At 45.1% G+C, this 19,040-nt stretch overlaps 1 protein-coding gene across 6 annotated transcripts in view; it reads right to left on the reverse strand.

Annotated features, from left to right (window-relative positions):
• Tnc (tenascin C) overlaps positions 1–19,040 on the reverse strand; it is an 88,795-nt gene that overhangs the window by 42,302 nt on the left and 27,453 nt on the right. For 4 of the 6 annotated variants that reach the window (XM_048340391.1, XM_048340384.1, XM_048340374.1 and 1 more), the window contains exons 3-11: positions 17,440–18,849; positions 16,567–16,830; positions 15,061–15,176; positions 14,175–14,331; positions 10,539–10,808; positions 9,405–9,590; positions 9,053–9,142; positions 8,012–8,275; positions 464–736 (exon numbers count right to left, since the gene is read on the reverse strand). In XM_048340391.1, coding sequence (XP_048196348.1) covers positions 464–736; positions 8,012–8,275; positions 9,053–9,142; positions 9,405–9,590; positions 10,539–10,808; positions 14,175–14,331; positions 15,061–15,176; positions 16,567–16,830; positions 17,440–18,849 — 3,030 coding nt within the window. The remainder of the gene's footprint in view (positions 1–463; positions 737–8,011; positions 8,276–9,052; positions 9,143–9,404; positions 9,591–10,538; positions 10,809–14,174; positions 14,332–15,060; positions 15,177–16,566; positions 16,831–17,439; positions 18,850–19,040) is intronic. The other 2 variants (XM_048340409.1, XM_048340400.1) reach the window with 1 other exon arrangement.

A 19,040-nucleotide genomic window follows, 5' to 3' on the forward strand; every position in this document is an offset into this window, starting at 1 on the left:
TAACAACTGTGGCTTCCTTTAGATAAGCATGCATCATGCAACCTTCCATCTTAGAACTGTAAGAGAGAAAGTCTTTGTTTCCTTAGCTTACTAAGAAATTGCTACAAACCACAGCGGATGAGCAGACTTATTTTGTGAGTTTTCCCCCCACGCTTCTTTCTGCTCTTTAAATGTAGTGTTCACAGAAAGTTGCCTGTTTTTATAGTTAACAGTCCTCCCCTGGGGGCTCTGTGGCTTTGTGGATCTTTCTACAAGATGGGCTCTTTACAAATGCCAAGAGTGTTGCTCAGATGGGGCGAAGTGCTAAGATTGCCTTGGCATTGGTCTAGCTGTGGGTCATCACACCCTGTGGCACTGTGGCTCAGGGTAGAGCAAGGCCCTTCCAAAGCTCTTGTGTCTGATTATCCTTGGGCAGTGTCCTGTTGGAAGAAATAGAAGCTTTAGGTAGAAAGTTAGGAGGTACCTGTGGAAGCCTCGACAGAGAGCACGGGTGTCTTATGGCCCCGGAACACCCCATAGATGGACACTCTATAAGGAGTGGAAGCCTTGAGGCCTGGAAGGTCCACAGCCCGGAGGCTGCCGGCCACCGTGAGGTTCTGAGTGGCCTCCACTTTGTTGGCCTCCTGCACCTGAATGACAAAGTGCTCATAGGTCTGGTCAGCTGTGGTCCAGTTGAGTGTGAGGCCGTCCCAGCCAACCCCAGTCACGGTGAGATTTTCCAGTTCAGGGATTTGTTCTGAATAATGACAGAGACGGCATCAGTGAAACTATTCCTCCAGACACGTTCCTAGAACCCAGCAATGACAACCCAGCCAGTGGGTCACCCCCACCCCTGCTGTGAGCACTGCTGTCTCCATTCGAGCGCCTACAGGAAAATAAAAACCAAGCTCATTTTTGCATTCCTGTTTGCTTTTGAGTTTGCCTTTGGAAAATTCATTTTCCTATTGACTAGTGTCATGTAGGCTTAGAATAATCTGCACATCTAAGCTGGGGGGTGGTGGTGGTGCTTTGTGTCTGAGTTTCTATTTTGGAAAGTGTCCCTCACCACAGGGGGTGTCTCTTAACAGTTCCAGAGGCCTTAGCAGTGTCCTTAGGTTCCCCCTTTTTATTGTGGTATCTCAGCCTGTCCTAGATGGGCTGTTATAGTAGATGCGGAGAGTTTTGTCAGTTTGGGGGTTTGAATTAACCACTTCAATAAAGATCAGAGCTAACAGTAACACTGTATGAGAAAGGTGACAATCTTTTGAAAAACTGTCCCTTTACTGTAACTGATCTTAATACCCCAGATACTATATATACGTGTATGGGAACTAGGGAAGGGAAAGGGAATACCAAAATTGAGAGACAAAGGACAAAAAGACAAACCATTACAATAGCGCTGCTCACAAAATTAATTGGTATTTACCAACTGTACAACTCATGGGGGAGGGGGAAGGAAGCTGGGGAAGGAGGAGACGGGAAAAATGAAGGAGGAGGTAACAAGTTGGATAAGAAATGTACTTCCTTTACATATGAAACTGTGACCCCTCTGTACATCACTTTGACAATAAAGAAGAAAAAGAAAAGCAAAAAAAATGTAACAACTACTATTTTAACTAATAAGTAACAAATCAGTAATAACAGGAAAGTTATGGTATTTAATATGGACTAACTTTATATTCACTATAAATCTGTGGCATGCATTAAAATATTTTTGCTAGTTTGGAGCTCAAAAAAAAAAAAATAAGACCACAAAGTCCTGGGAGAAACAGAGCATACTAATAAGTCCGTTTTGAAAATGGTTGAACTATTTTATATACACATGTAAAAATGGAACAATGATGCTTGTTGAAATTAGTTTGTGCAGTGGGGTAGGAGAGAGGAGAGAGGGGGCTGGGTGAGTTGGATCAAGTAGGCATATAGGGACAGCACAAGGAAATCCCCTCATTCTAATGAGTGATGCTAATAAAATAAAATGTGAAAAGGAAAACAAAACAGAATGCCTCATCCTTTTCCATCTCTTGAACACAGACATGAAGCAGAATCTCACTTGTAGGACTCCTCATTAAGGAGTTCATTGGCCCAGGGCTGAGTTCAGTGGACTTTGTGTGACCTAAGAACAAAGGATTTCTCTGGAAATGGATCCTATAAACAAGAGAGTAGGAACTGCCTTTGTTTATTTGAAAGATCAAGACTTCTTTCTATTTATGCCTTGTCTTTGCTACTAATTTTCTGGGAGCCCTATATGTCCATGAATGCAGCCTTTGAACTCCAAAAAGTTAGCTTGCAATTTGATTGAAGAACTCTACTGGCAGGGAAATGTTTCTCTGTTGGAGTCTATTTAATTCAGACTTTTCTAGATTCTGGAGAATACTCAGTTTTGGTGACTTCACATTGGAAAAGTTTATAGTCCTTTATACTTCTTTTAAATTTACTTGGATGTAGGACATAGATACATAAACTATAGCCTAAGGGCCATCTCTGACCTTCTGACTAGTCTGTTGCTAGCAGGCTGACACTGGCTTTTACATTTTTAAATGGTTGGTTTTTTAAAAAAAATCCAAAGAAGAATGATAGTTCATGTTACATGAAAATCAAGTGAAATTAGAATTTGGAGTGTCACAAACTTAAGTGGAATAGAGCCATACTTGCTCACTTGGAACATGACTGCCGGCTACTTTTGTGTTACGGTGGCACAGCTGCGTAGTCATGAGAGGGACTGGCCTTCCAAGACTAAAATATTTTCCATCTTGCCCTGTAAAGATGTTTGTGATGCCTGAGTTTGAACTACACTCTATAGACTCTTCATTTAATCCCATTTCATCCCTTATGCTCATACCTAAGTCTTTGTAGCAGTTCCTAACCGTCTATATGTGGTCTCTATGAGGAGGAGAGGCCCTGAGCTCAAGGTCATATATCTAGATTTATGGAAAAGAAAGGAGGGCCAGGAACTTTGTGAAGCTAGGAAAAACGCTCTCCACATATAGCACTCATGTCCTTGGCCTTGGGGCTTAAGCATAAGTAAACTCAGGGGCATGTCTTCACATGTTCTAGCAGCCCCCATTCATAAAGAGATACAAGGTAAAACCAAAACAAAGCAAAAAAAAAAGTTTTGATCTTTAGGGTCTTCAAACTCTCTTTTCTTTTCCTCTTATTTCTGTTCTAGGTATCTTTGTTTTAACCTTATCCTTAAGTATGACATTCAAGTACAACGTTCTGTCAGTCTATCTATCCACCTATCTACGAGCTTGCAAATGATGTAGGAGTTACCTAACTGCTGTTATAGTACTGATGGATAGAAAGGAGGTGTGCAATAGGAGATGTCTCTTCCTGGTGACAATAATTTGACCTCTGTTAATCAGCTTTTTTTTTTGCCAGTCCTGGGGCTTGGACTCCAGGGCCTGAGCACTGTCCCTGCCTTCTTTTTGCTCAAGGCTAGCACTCTGCCACTTGAGCCACAGCGCCACTTCTGTCAATTTTTTATATATATGGTGCTGGGGAATCGAACCCAGGGCTTCATGTGTGCTAGGCAAGCATTCTTGCCACTAGGCCATATTCCCAGCCCTGTTAATCAGCTTTTAGATAATGACATTGATGCTCTTAAACAATGACCCTCCCAGGCTGCTTCTGTTTGTTCATGTTTATCAGTTCAGTCACTAAGCAGTAAGAATCATATCAACAGTTTTGGCTATGCCCACTTTCTTGTTTTTTGGTGAGTAAATCAGGAAAGGACACTGACTACCATGTGGTCAGATCTACATGGGATACAGTTGGCACCTGGTCAACACTTTCCACTAAACAGGTGCTGCCCGGAGTGGTAAAAGATATAACTTCCTTCACGAATAAAACCAGTACATAACAAAGAGATGGGAATTAGAATTGTGAGAGGAAAATGATCAATAAAAACTGAAGACAGGAGTGGAGCTGGGGACTAAGAAACTTCCCATAAGTGCTGGCTCTACATTTCCACAGCAAATGACACACTGTGGCCTTCCTGCCCCAGAAGCCAAGGGTTCTCATTGTATACTTCCACACTGACTCTCTTGGCATTTCTTGATGAAAAGGCTGTTGTCTTTTTCTTACAGCTGTGCATTGGAATCTACCCTCTGAACAATGTCAGTAGGCCTGGGAAATCAGAATTTTGAAATCTGATGTCTGTGCTTATAGTGGGTTGAGCAGCTGGCCCTGAGGAATTTCTGGCAGCACCAATGTTCACCCTGTGGATGGAAATTACCAAATGCAGGCACAATGAAAAAAACCCCTTTCTCATGGAAGAAAGATGGATCCTCCCTCAGTTGAGGGGTGAAGACCCCAGAAGGCAGATGAAATGGAGCTAAGCTCTCTTTGTAGATTAAATAACTGAAACATAAAATTTCAGCTGCCTTAAAACTTTGATTCCTCATTGTACTATCAGGAATGATAGTACACAAGCCCCTACACATCACATTGGAGGTCATTTGAAAACATTTCTAGCCCTGAGCGGCACTTTGTCAGACAGACAGAGTGCATGGCACAAATATGAGCTTCCTTTGTCTTTGAGCCTTTTAGATGTAGTCCTGCCTGCTGGAAATGCCACTGCTTTCTTTCCATTTTCCTTTTCAAGGGATTATCCAAGCATCACTTCTTCCATTACTTCTCTGAGATCTTCCTTCCCTTTGCCAGATATGTGATGGGAACCTGCTCCTAGTCTCCCATGGCTCCTATCTGCCCCTCTAAGACATTGCTGTAGTTCTTACTTTAATTCTTTCTTCCTCATTGTAGTCTCCGTCATGACTTCTTGTGTTGTTCTGTTTCCTACACCTAAGAAGAGTATTTCCTGACTCCAGGAAATATTGACTGGAAGGATATGTATTTGAATAAGTTTCAACCTGCTCCATGAGGCACTTTGGCAAAACAGAGAACAATGTCTTCTAATACCTGTTGCAGTTACGTAAATGAGGTTTCACCTTTCTGCCTTCAAAATTCATGCCAATTACTGGAATGTCATCCCTGAGTCCTACCGTGCTGTGAACAAGATGCTCCACTGTCTCTGTATTTTAGCGATGGTCTCTGATTGATGCTCCTATGGCTCCCAGAGGCCTTGTTCTTAAATTAAGCAAAGTTGAATTGGGTTTTCAGAATTTAAATGCAGGGAGAAGGAAAAGAAGATAAAAGGAAGGGAAGAAAGAAGATGAGGAAAGAAAGGAAAAGAGGTGGGGATGTGAGGAAGGAAGAGAAAGGAGACAGAAAGAGTAAGAAGCAGAAATAGAGAGGGAGGGGGACTCTGGCACACACTGATTTCCTTCATCGCTAACAGGGAGAGTATCTTTCTCCCATTCCTCCCTTCCCTTCTCTTTTCTACTTTCCTGTTTTCCTTTCTCTCTTCTGTTTTTTTTATATTAAGGTGAATTAAAGGCTTTCCAGTGCAATATTTTCTCTTCCCTTTCCCTTAGTTCTTGAGGAAGATAATAGGCTGTTAATGCAGAGGTAGAATCAAAGGGCCAGAAGCACCAGTGGAAATGCTAGCTCTGGTGTACTGTATCCTGCAAGATTCTTCTCACTTTAAGTCTTTCCTAGTTTTCTGCAGGTAGATTCCTTCCCCCTAGCTATGCCCTGGTCATTGGAGTGCCGTGGGCTAGACCCTGAGCTCCTGGGAATCACATGTCTGTCTTTGCTCTAGAAGCTCCAGAACCTGGTTATAGTGTGATATTGACTTGGGGAATACAGGATACTTGGAGTTTTGAGAAAGAACTCAAGATATGGAAAGAAATACCTATCTACCCTACTTTTAACAAAATAAAACTGTTCTGTAGAGAAAGCCATGGGACATACTCTGGAGATAATGAGGATGAGCCCTTACAAATGACTTTGCCCATTTCCTTTTTCCTGTAGTGAGCAATCTTTGAACATAGAATGTGATTTCTTTGAAATTGCATTAAGGAGTATGGTGTGGGAGATGCTGGTACCAAGGCTTTGTAATGCCAATCCTGATGTCCAGATGGGGAGAGGAACTCCAACTCTGGACCAGTGGGAAGCTTCTCCTTTCCTGAACCAGTGAGATCTTGCCTTCCCCATTGGAGAAAAGAGGTGGGGGGGGGATGGCTATGGCCTGAATTTCTGATTACTGAGCAAATCTCCCTCTTGAACCATCTGCTAAACTCAGGAGAAGGCAGAGGGAGGACAGAAGAAAGGATGTCAGGAGAGGACAAGACAAGAAAGGAGAGGGATTTCTTTTCTTTTTCCTTTTATACCTTTTAAAATTATGATAAAGGTGATGTACAGAGGGGTTACAGTTATATAAGTCAGATGAAGAGTACATTTCTTTGTACAATGTTATCCCTTCCTTAACCTTATAAAAAACTTGTGTTTATAACCCTGAAAGAGTCAAATCTTTGCTATAGAATTCTTGATTCTCTTTAGCCCCTAAGCACCTTTGGTTAAATGGTCCCCTGTCCTGAGCAACCTTAACTAACAATCATCTCAGTAAGTGGGCTACGTGGGATGCTGCCCCTGCAACCGTCAGCAGAATGGATCATCTAGGTTCACTTCAAACACTCTGGCAGAGACTGATCTTTGCTGACTAAATTTCTCTTTTCCTTGAAAGCAGCTATGATAGTAGGTGTTTAACAGCATGTTCAGACAGAAGATTACTTCACTTAGTCTCACTTAAAGCTAAGAAAGGCCAGTGATGCAAGAAGAGATATGATTATTGGTTTCCAGGAAGGCTCATCTAGCAGGTAGCCCTACTTTAGAGCTTTCATTTTCCTTCTGCTTAGAACATAGAAGGAAGGATAGTATTATAGCAGCTGTATTGTGACACTGAGGTGACCTTGGGAATGGAAGCCAAGGTCTGAGAATGGTAAAACAAAAAGACAGAAGTGGGGCAGGTCTGTGATCATTTGAAACTACTATGGTATCACCAAGCCACTTGAATTCTTTTCGTAACAGAGGAAAATAACTTTTATTTAAGTGATAGTGAATGACTGGAGAATTCTATTTGGCTGAAGGTATTTGTGAATGGCATTTCTAAATACTGGTCTTGCAATCCCTTTTCTGACCATCGAGGCTCAGCTGAGGTACCATCTCTGTCAGGCAGGATACCTTTGCCAGATGCTCCTTCTGACTTTCAATCCCATGATCCTTTTCTGTGATTGGGCTCTGCCCCAGGGACCATGAGCAGGAACTCTCTAATCCACCAACCATACAGTCTGTGGGACACCCTCCTCTCAAACATCAGCCTATTAGCACATGAAATCTAATTAAATTGGAAGTTAAAACCATCTCTTGCCAAACCTTGAAGAAGTACTATTTCACATCCACACATTTTCAGTACTTAGTGGCTAACATTGAGTGTGTTGCTTTCTGAAATAACAACAACAAAAAAAATCTCTATTTTTTTTTGTTTTTGTTTGTTTTCTGATTCTCTTCCACTCAGCCCTTGAGGAAGTATGGCAGCAAGTCCAGTGAGGAGGGGAATGGGCTACAAGAGACACTGGAAAGCAGGGTGAACTGGGACAGACCAGGTGAACTCTGTGGGACCAAGAGGAAGAAGAACATGAGAAGGGCAGGAGGTTGGAAGGACCACATGGGAGTCATCAGTCACCTTCTAAGAAAGCAAGGGACCTGTAATACAAACCCTTCCTGGAAAAATAACCAGAAAATGATTACCAGCATCCCACTCATCCCTTAAAAAAAAAAAAGAAAGAAAAGTAATTCATGGTTAGGTTAAAGAAAGGAAAGAAACCATTTAAAAGTAACCGTGAAACAAGAATGCACAACACCAGAAAAGACAAAGGAGCCTGATACCATAAACTGTCCTAGGAAGAAATAGTTAAAAATCCGCTTTGTCCTGCCAGGGAACTTGGCTCCCTCAGTTGCTAAGAGGACAAGTTAATCACTGGGAAAGACAAGGAAGCAGCTGTTTCAAATTGGCACTCAAGGGCTTCCTGGGTAGAGAAAGCAGCACATTTACCATCTGGGTCTCTTAGTGTGACTGCGGGACTCTGCAAACCAGTCTCACCAGAGGGTAAGAAGGTGGTACAGGGCGACTTACCAGTGGATGCCTTCACGTGTGCTGGCTTGCTCTTGTGCCTGCCCTTCTCGGCTGTGAGGAGGATGGTGTATTCCTGTCCTGGTTCCAGCCCTGTTAGGACATAGGATGTGGTGTCCCTCGGTAGCTGGGCCTCTCCTGACTGGCCTGTAGATAGGCTGTAGTTGAGGCGGTAACGCTCAAACTTGGCCAGTGGTGCCCTCCAGAGCAGGGCCAAGCTGTTCTCTGTTGTTTCAGAAACCTGGAGGTCCTTGGGCGCATCCATTTCTGGAAGAAAAACAAGAGAGGAAGACTCATGAAGCTGTGAAATATGGGTGATTCTAGGGCTGATAGTCACCTGACTCTGGGCTGGAATCCTAGACTGCCATGGAGGGGCTATGTGGCTTCCAGATAGTCGCCTCTCTGAGCCTCAGCTTCTACCTGAGCCCACTTCGCTCTATGCTACTCTAACTATTGTTTGGATTTTGAAAGCTTAAAAATAATGTAGTAGCATACTACAAAATGTTACCTACTTATAAACATTTAAAGCTAAATGCTGGTAGCTCATACCTGTAATCCTACCTACTCAGGAGGCTGAGATCTGAAGATCATGGTTCAAAGGCAGACTGTGAGACTCTTAAACCCAAATAAAAACAAAATCCTTGTCCCTTCCTGCCATGGAAGGATATGGCATACAGACAGACATTTCTGTGATCCTGCAGGAGACTCCTCACTGAATTTATTAGTAACTTGACCTGGTACTTTCCAGCCTCCATTCTATGAGAAATAAATTGCCCCAATTTATAATGTAGGGGACTTCTGCTGTAGTACAGAATGGACCAATGCGTATTGGATTCCACTTATGCAACATTCATGAAATACGAAAATGGATGATGAAGAGGATTAGACAGAGAGTGATGGGAGGAAGTAGTTGTGAGTATAAAGGGTGGCTTGTGGGAGTGTCAGTGTGGATGAGTTTGCATCTCCACCATAGTGGTGGCTTCATAAACCTACACGTGAGATAAAACCAGGGTGGTGATCCTAGGAATTCCAGGTATGCCTCACCTGTGGCCGCATTGATGGTGGCTGGATCACTCTCCTTGTCCTCCTTCACAGCAGAAACTCCAATCCCATATTCAGTTCCTGGCCTCAGACCTATGAGAGGATGCACAGGGTGAGAGGAGGCTGGAGCTAGAAGCGCTTTCGGATGATCCTTAAGAATGTCTCTGGACTGGTCTCTGGACACTGTGATTTCTCAGTGTCCAGAATGTGTTACATTGCTGGTGGTCCAAGTGAGAGCAATTCCTAGGAACTAGACTTACTTCCCTCTGGATCACTGTAAAATGGGGGCAGGTAGGAACAGATGCCTATCCTCTGAGAGCCCCCAGGATCACCAGACTGTGCATATAGGGCTCACCTGTGAGTGTGGTTTTGGTTGTGGCTGCTTGACTCTTTGGGACATCGACCTCTGCATGGTCACCTCCAGAGATGGGTGCATACTTAATTCTGTAATTGTCAATGCCTGCCTTGACATTCCTCCATTCCAAGGTGATGCTGTTGTCTGTCTGGGAGACACGCCGGAGATTTCTGGGAGCATCCAGGCCTGTGTATAAGAAGAAGGAACATTTGAATTGAATTTAGCAGGGACCAGGAGACCAGGAGCCTCTGACAGTTCACACTGAGATACAGAAGGCACCTACCATCTGAAAGGAATAACAAGTTCCGCCCCCCACCCCCCCCCCCCCACCTCTCTGTCTCTGTGGCTGATCACAGATCTCAACGAAGATGATAGATTTGGCAGTTCTCCAATTACTGATGTGTGTGACATTTTAATCACTTGTATTTTTCTCAGTTTTACTTCAGAGATAGTTCAAAACATTGCAGATAAGGTCAGGAGTGCAAGAACTCGTTTCTGTGCTTCACTACTGTGTTTTAAATAACTTACACGGCACTTACTGAGCACTTGCAAAGTATTTATTGGATAAACAGTTGATATTTTCATACTTTTAAAATAATGCCATGGGCTAAGAGGCTGGGAGTTTTGTCACCATAAATATTATATTATATTATATTATATTATATTATATTATATTATATTATTTGGTGCCATTTGAGCCATGCCTCCAGCCAAGCTTTTTGCTGTTTATTTGGAACAGTCTCCTGAACTTTTCTAGTTTTGAATCACAGTCTTGTGGATCTCAGCCTCCTGGGTAGCCAAGATGCCAGGCATAAGCCACAAGGAACCTGGTTTTAAAAACATTAACTGAATGTTTAAGTGAATTGACTTTTAACTAGAAATTTGATCTGAGATGATCCAGCCAGTATCTTCCAGACATACAAAAACTAAAAAGATATTTTGGAAGGGAATAGGGGATTCTTTGAGAAGACAAACAGTAGTAAAAAAAAATAAATGGAAAGTAACAGAAATGTTTTCTTCACTTTTTTTCCTTTTCACTGTAAAATGTGAGTCCAGAAGACACCTGGCTTGGTATGGGGTAGAAATCTTACTGTCTTCCTGCTCCATCCCTGATAACAGGGAAAGGACTGTTACCTGTTGTGAAGGTCTCTTTGGCTGGGTTGCTGGACATGTCCACCCTGCGGGAGACAAGGGACACCTCATACTCGGTGTCAGGCTTTAGGTTTCCGATGGAGTACTGGTTCTCATCATGTGTAAGGTCAATGGTAGTGCGGTCACCCGGCACATCTTTGATGCCATAGGAGAGCTCGATGCCATCGATCTCAGCCAGGGGCTTGAACCAAGTGACTAGAGCTGTGGTATCTGTGACATCTTTCACCTCAAGCTGGCTGGGAGCATCCAGGCCTGTGACAAACAGAGGACAGAGCAGATTTAGAGAGCAAGGCCAGAGCCAGCAACTGAGTAAATCCAAGAATGAATAATTAAGATACATATGGACGTCTTTATTTTATCCTTTAGAGCCTCAATTTCCTATTTGGTAAGCGATAGGTAGGGATTATGATATGACATGATTGTAATTTTTTTCAATTAGGAAAGGAATATTGCTTGCAAAGAAACCACTTGGCATAGAGCCTGGGACATGGCTATCACGTAACAGAAGATTTTATTGTCATTATCACCATGAATGCTCTCATTAATTGAGGGAACATACTTAGAGGATATTTCCTTTGAACAAAATTGAACTAGTTGGTCTTTTCCTTTTAAAGATTAGGCCAAACTTTCCTGGGTGCTTCCTAACTTTTCCATTAGAGCAATGAGACAGTGGTCTGTGGCTATGGGGTGTGGATGTTCTTTTTGATGAAAAGAATTCATCCTTCTCCCCATCATTTCTCATTATATCCACATCTTGGCTTGTCCTGTTGTTAAGCTCAGTTCTTGCCCTATCCACTCCTATTTAGTGCTCTGATAGCAGGCTGCTCAGACCTCTGTGAGCACATCTTCATGCTGCTCGTCACTTTCTAATCTCTGTAGGTCTTTTCCCTTCTCCCTGAACTCACCCTATCCAGTCAAAAATGCTCCTATCCATCCCTAGAAATCTCTCCTATAAGTTATCTCCTAGCCAAAAAGCCCTTCCCAACAGTCCCCTTTCCTCCCTGTCCTGGAGAGAAGATTTCTCTACAGGATTTCTCTACAGTTTGAAATGATTCAGATAGGGCCACTCACTCGTTCACTCATTCACTTATTCATTCATCATTCAGAGAATGCATCTTTGTCCCTTCCTGATCCCTAGCACAGAGACAGAAACGTGTGTAACAGGGTCACTGCTTGGCATTTGGCAGAGGTTACTTCTGTCTAAGAGAAGAAGCCTGTATCTTCAACTTCGATCAAATAAACAAGGTCCAACAGAAGGTCGTCAGCTCTGTGCGGGGAGCGAGAGGAGAACTAATTCATAGTGCATTGCGGCCATGCCCTAGTGTCTAATTTTTGAAGTCTAGGTGTTGGTACATTAGTTTCAGCGTGCAGATGATAACTTATAAGGAAAATGATGCCTGGTTCGTGTGTAGGAAGTCAAACCATTCTTCCTCCCTTTCTGGGTACTCTTTTCACTACAGAGGTTGGGGTTCATTAAGGTCACTGACATCCTCCTGGTTTGGGGATGGTGTGTGTGTGTGTGTGTGTGTGTGTGTGTGTGTGTATACACATGCGCACATACACATACATGTTTGTGTGTGTGATGTATATCTCTATTCATAAGACCACCCCACAGGAAATTACTATAAATCCATTTTCCAAATGTTGGATGTGAGGTTTAAATTATCAGAATTTTCTACCGTGTTGGTGAACAGTGAAAACTGTATTTAAACTGAGGAATGATGAGATCCAGACCTTTGTTGTTTCTCTTTTATATGGCAATGCCTTTCATCAATTTCCACATATCAAAAACATGTTTTGTACTAAAAATATAAGGTCCTTCACAACTCAAGAAACCCAGTATATCACTGAAAAGAACAGGTTAAGTATATGTCTTTCAAGTTATTATTTACATAACTCTGAAACTTCAAACATTGTAGGTATTTGTTCCTCCATAAGAAGAAAATAGCCAGTCCTCACATTTGGATTAAAAAGAAAAGGGCAGGTAAAAGAAATGTCCTTTGTGATTTGGGTGTGTTTTCTGTTCGGTGAATAAGCATTTGCTTGATCCTTTCTACGCTTTTCTGGTGATCTAATGATTTTTTTTTCCTGCCTGTACCTGCTTTCTACCTACCACAGAGAGATTTTTGTCAGGATGACGGGAAACACTAACTATGAAAGAGCCAGTCTTATGTGTTGGCCCTGAGCTAGGCAAAAATGTGCAAATGTCTTAGTGCAAGCTGTTCTTTCTTGTCATTAGTCAACAGATTTAACTTTTCCAGCAACCTCTTGCCAAGAAGATTCAATTCCTAAGAGAACTAGCACATATGTCATCTTGAAAAAAAAAAGGGGGGGAGGTTTTCCCAAATGGCAGTACAAGATTCCCTTCTTTCTTTTTTTTGACAAATATTTCTTCCAGGAAAAGCAACTCCAAATTGAGATTTTTGTTTTACTTATCAAATGAACTTTACAATTTTGAGGGGCAGGGGGATGAAGGAGAGTCAGTGGAGGAGGGATAGCAGGAGAAAACGAGGGAGGGAGGAGTAGCAATGCTCGACAAGAATTGTACTCATTTCCTTTCATATGTAACTGTAACCCCTCTGTACATCACCTTCACAATAAAAATAAAATAAAATAAAAGATAAAAATGTTCTAATAATACAAAGCTTATTTTACTTTAGGAAGTTTTTTTTAATTACTCTAGAAAGTTTTGATGACATTACTATTGAATGAAATCTTATTGAGATTTCTGTTGATATATGAAATCAATTTTCTGAAAACAAAAACAAAACAACAACAAATAAAACCAAGAACAACCACACAGCCTGTTCAGTGCTAGTAGCAATGGAGGTAAGGTTCTAATAATTGTCTTGGCTTAAAGTTGTAGCACAGATTATACAAACAATGGGGTAGTGGGATGATTTTGCTTCCTAACGATCCAAGGGGTAGCACTAACCACAATGCAGGTGTACTCATAAACTGAGATGTTAAGTTGAAAAACCTTCGTACAACTATTTAGAGATAATTTTAAAAAGGTAAAAATAAAATGATGCTGATTTTCTCAGGCTTCCTTTCTCCTTTTCAAATATAATACCAAGAGTGTTTGCTCTGTCTCTTGTCACGGGACTGGGTGTTAGATTTTAATGAGATGATGTGGTAGGTAGTTTACATCATACTGGTCTAAATCACATCCTCCTCCACCTCTACCTCTTGGGAATGTGTCTTTTGACCTTCCAGTCATCAAAGATTGACCTATTTCCCTAATCCTCAGGCTTGGGCTCACCTTGGTGTTTGTGGGACAGCAGTGAGGGGGATGCCAATTTTGAGTCTGCTCAATGGCCCAGTGGACTGGTCCCAGTTATTCTAGTGAAGATGAGACCACATGGGACAGAAACTTACCAACTGACTGGGGCTGTAGTAGATCCACAAGCCCTCCCTCTCCCCTTGTCCCCCCCAGAACACACAGATATAAGTGAGCCGGTCAAGGACAGCCCATCAATCCAAAAAATCAGGAACCTGTAGAAATGTGTTGGGTGAACCATTACATGGAGATTTCTTGGTAATGAACAGAAGCTTATTGATAGAGATGCACTAGAAGGTGCACTGAGGCACAATTGGTTCTATCATGGTAATACTCACGGGTTGTTGTCACCCTCTTCAGTCCAGGACCCCTGGTGTTATTCTTCACAATGTGCAAAGATATCTCATACTCTTGCCCAGGGGCAAGACCAGTTTGCCGGTAAGAAGTCTCTGGCCTTCTCAGACTTTTGGTGATCTCTCCCTCATCTTCTTTATTCTGCAAGATAGAAAGAAGCACTAGAGATAGACTTAGAGAGGTGGCGTCTTCTTCATTTGTGGGCTTCATTCTTTCCTTTTTCTTGCACCATTTTGTTATTTCATTCACTAGGTGATTCACTATGAATTGGATTGGCATGCTGAAGACACAAAATTGATAAAGACATTTCATTTCTCAAGTTCATTTCTGCCTCTTAAGCACCTTTCTACATACCCTCTTATATGCAAGTCCAATGACTGGCAGGGAGAACCAAAGAAATTATGGCCTGTAAACTCAGCCTTTCGTTTGATAGACCAAGAGGCTGCCACCTGAGAAGTTGAGTGGTTTTCCAATAATCACATAACTAGTTGGTAGCAGAGCTTGGATTGATACCCAGAAACAAGGTTGCCAGCCTCCTGCATGCTTTTGGGCTTGAGGAAAGAGCCGCTCAGACGCAACATATGTCTGTAGGCATTTTGATAGAGAAACTGGTTCTTCTTCTCTTTGCTTCTAAGTAGAGATGGGACCCAGTGATGACCTTGTTTATCTAGATCCTCAGCTCTAAACCCTGCACTAACTTGCTAAAAATCAGAGAAACACTCAACATCACTTAAAATGCACATGCAAAACTACAAGGAGCTGGAGCCTTGTCTTCCAGCCAAAGCTGAGGACACTGAGTGATGAGTCTGTAGAATCCTTTGACCACCTTTAGATCCTTGAGGTCAAACACACCTGTTGTCAGTATCTTACCATATTCCGGAAGATGATCTCCCATGTTTCAAAAGCGATGTCTAGAGGATCCCACTCGACTTCCACTGATGTCTCCTTGATGGACTTGAATTTCAGGCCTTCAGGTGCAGGCAGGTCTGCAAGAAACAGCACAAACAGTACCATAATGAGGAGGCAGATCTGTGGTGGGAGCCCCACAGCCAGGATTCCACTCATTACCAGCCCATGATGGATGCCTGTCACCCAGGGGCTGATCATCAGAACTGGCCTCTCTTTAGAAGTTCTTCTGGGATTCTGTCTACTCTTTTGCTCCTTGGAAACTAATAAATATGAAGACCAACCATTTAATTGGATACTGGCAATTTTAAATGGCTAACTTCAATTAAGTCCAGACTTTGGAATCAGACAGACTTGGGACAAAATCTTAAGCTTTACCATTGTGTGTGTGTGTGTGTGTGTGTGTGTGTGTGTGTGTGTGTGTGTGTGTGTTTTGGTCCTGGGGCTTGAACTCAGGACTTGGGTGCTATACCAGAGCTTTATTTTGCTTGAGGCTAGTGCTCTACCACTTGAGCCACAGGGCCTCTTCTAGCTTTTTTGGTGGTTCATTGGAGATGAGACTTTCCTACCCAGGGTGGCTTTGAACTGTGATCATCAGATCTCAGCTTCCTGTGTAGCTAGGATTATAAGCATGAGCCACCAGTACCCAGCAAGCTTCACCATTCTAACATTGAGAAAGTTGCATAAAATGCCAGGAGCCTGAGAGAAGGGGTGACCATGCATGTGCATGTGGGAATGTACAGAGGGCTGAGCGATGTATTTCATCATAGACTGACAGACCTGGCTCCTGTTACGCAGCACAGATTTGCCAAGTGGCAGCCACTGTTATTATTGCTAAGCAACTAAGGGCCATTTTTCTAGCCACAGTTTGCTTTTCAGGTATGAAGGTAAATATACGAATGCTGAGACTTAAAGGAACAATCCGAATCCTAAGCATTATCAACTTCAAAAATACAACCAGATAGTGAGTTCTGTAGAATGTTAGGGGAGTGGCTAGGAATATTCACCTGGACTGCTCCAGCTCAAGTCCCATCACTACCACTGATTAGCTGTGGAATTTTGGTTGAGATGGTGTGCTATGGAGTCTCAGTCTCCATATCAGTTTATATAGTAAGCCATTATCATGTAGGGTTCAATGAGTTAATGTTCGTAGAGTACTGAAAATGAAGTCTGGTGCATGGCAGACACTTGGTGAAGTGCTACCTGCCAATGTTGGAAGGGCACAAGGAAAGCAAAGAGGGAGATTAAGTAGAAAATGAGGATTTTTCTTTAGGAAAATAGTCAGTGGACTTAATCAGGTTCTAGGTTCTAAACTAATATAACTACAAATAGGACAGTGGTAGGGCTGAAGGAATGAAGGACAATTGTAGGATTGAAGGAATGAGGATGTAGTGTGTGTGTGTGTGTGTGTGTGTGTGTGTGTGTGGCAAAGCCAGACAAGCCTACCCAAGAGGGGCTTTGCTCACTCACAAGTGGCCACCCTGGCACTGACGGGGATGCTCCTCTTGTTCTCCAGGATGGCAAACACGCGGATGAAGTACTCTACACCGGGCTCCAGCTCCCGGATGGTGGTCGATGTCTGGTCCCCAGGCACACGGAACTGCATTTCCAGGCCATCAGCGTGGGTGGGCGTGTACATGATGAGGTATTCAGTGACCCGCATCTCATTGTCCCACGCCAAGTTTACAGTTTCTTCAGTCACTTCCGTCACTATAAGGTCTTTGGGAGGGGACACTGGCAGAAATAAGAAAGGGCATCTGAGGTCAGCAATGTGTCTTCTAGAATCTAGGTTTGCTTCTCTTGACCTGTCTTCTTCACTATCAGCTGCAGAGGTGTAAAGTTGTGTGCCCTGAAATCTGGTATCACTTTCTTTAAGATGCAGGCCTCACCCAGGAGCCTACTGTGACCATTCATTCATTCATTTAATTTTGTGGGGAAACTGGGGCTTGGATTCAAGACCTTAACACTTTTTTGCATAGCTTCTAGTGTTCTTCTACTTGAACAACACCTCCCTTCTCGTTGTTTGCTAGTTAACGGGAGATTGGAATCTCACAGACATTTTTGCCCTAGCTGGTTTGTAACCAGGATCCTCAGACCTCAGCCTCCTGAGTAGGGAGGATTACAGGAGTCAGCCACCATCAACAGGCTATATGATTCATCTTTCAGACCCATCAGTCTATTGCTTACAGGCTGAAGTTCTGGGTCATCAGTGCAGCTTTCATTACTCCTGGGGCTTGAACTCAGGGCCTGGGCACTGTCCCTGAGCCTGCCTACTCTGTGCTCAAGGCTAGGTACCCAAGCCTCGGGGTCAGCACCCGGGCTTGTGGGCCGCTGGTTACTCACCCTGCGAGCAGTCTTCCCCCGTGTAGCCCTCGTTGCAGATGCAGCGGCCGGAGACACACTGTCCCAGGTTGCTGCAGTCGTTGGGACAGGAGCGCTGCCCGCAGTCGAGGCCCGTGAAGCCCTGGTGGCAGACGCACTGGCCGTCCACGCAGCGGCCCTGGCCGTGGCAGTCCCCGGGACACCGCCGCTCCCCGCAGTCCTCGCCCAGGAAGCCCTCGTGGCAGACGCACCGGCCGTTCACGCAGCGGCCCCGGCCGTGGCAATCGTTGGGGCAGGAGAGCTGCGCGCAGTCGGGCCCCGCGAAGCCGTGCTCGCACACGCAGCGGCCGTCCACGCAGCGGCCTCGGTGGCTGCAGTCCCGGGGGCACCGGCGGTCCCGGCAGTCCTCCCCGGTGTAGCCGTCCTCGCAGACGCACATGCCGTTCACGCAGCGGCCGTGCTGGTGGCAGTCGTTGGGGCAGCTCATGTCTCCGCAGTCGAAGCCCTTGTAGCCGTGCTCGCACACGCACGCGCCCTGCACGCAGCGCCCTCGGCGGTGACAGTCGTTGGGACACCGCCTCTGGCCGCAGTCCTCCCCGGTGTAGCCCTCGTCGCACACGCACTGGCCATTGACGCAGCGGCCGTGCCCGCTGCAGCCGCCGGGACACTGCAGGTCCCCGCAGTCGGGCCCCGCGAAGCCGGCGTCGCACACGCACCGCCCGCCCAGGCAGAGGCCGCGGTGGTGACAGTCGGCCGGGCACCGCTTCTCGCCGCAGTCGGGGCCGGCGAAGCCCTCGTCGCACACGCACTGGCCCTCCTCGCACCGGCCCCGGCCCTGGCAGTCGTGGGGACAGGCGAGCAGCCCGCAGTCCTCACCGGTGAAGCCCTCCTCGCAGAAGCAGGTGCCGTTGAGGCAGCGGCCGCGGTCGAAGCAGTCGTTGGGGCAGATGAGCTCGCTGCAGTCGTCGCCCGTGAAGCCCTCGTCGCACACGCACTCGTTCTCCACGCACCGCCCGCGGTTGTAGCAGTTGTGGAGACACAGGGGCTCGTTGCAGTCGTCACCCGCGAAGCCGTCCCGGCACACGCATCGGCCGTCCACGCAGGTCCCGTGCTCCTCACTGCAGGGCACCGGGCACACCTCCTGGCTGCAGTCGGTCCCCGTGTAGCCCTCGAAGCAGACGCACGTGCCATTCACGCACCTGCCCTGGTCGTTGCAGTCGGCGGGACAGGCCAGCTGGCTGCAGTCCTCCCCGGCGAAGCCCTCGTCGCACACACACTGCCCATCGAGGCACTGGCCTCGGAGGTGACAGTTGCCTGGACATTCCGCTTCCGAGCAGTTGGGGCCTTTCCAACCCGGCTCGCAGACGCAGCCGCAGCCTTCTGTGCTGAAGTTGCCCCGGCCACTGCACAGGGGTCTGGAGTCCAGGCGGCCTGCGGGGGAAGACAGAGGAGTGAAGCTTGGGGGGTGGGGGGGTAAGCAGAGGGGTTTCTCCAGATCTGCCCACAGAACCGAGATCCATAGGTGTGTCCCCAAATTCCATCTCCTCGGAAACACCCCTTGCCGGTGGGTGTGTTAAATCAGATGGGATTCATGTCCATCGGTACCAGGTAGGGAGTTCAGA

This window comes from Perognathus longimembris, chromosome 1 (genome assembly GCF_023159225.1).
Source record: "Perognathus longimembris pacificus isolate PPM17 chromosome 1, ASM2315922v1, whole genome shotgun sequence".
Taxonomy (NCBI): Eukaryota; Metazoa; Chordata; class Mammalia; order Rodentia; family Heteromyidae; genus Perognathus; species Perognathus longimembris.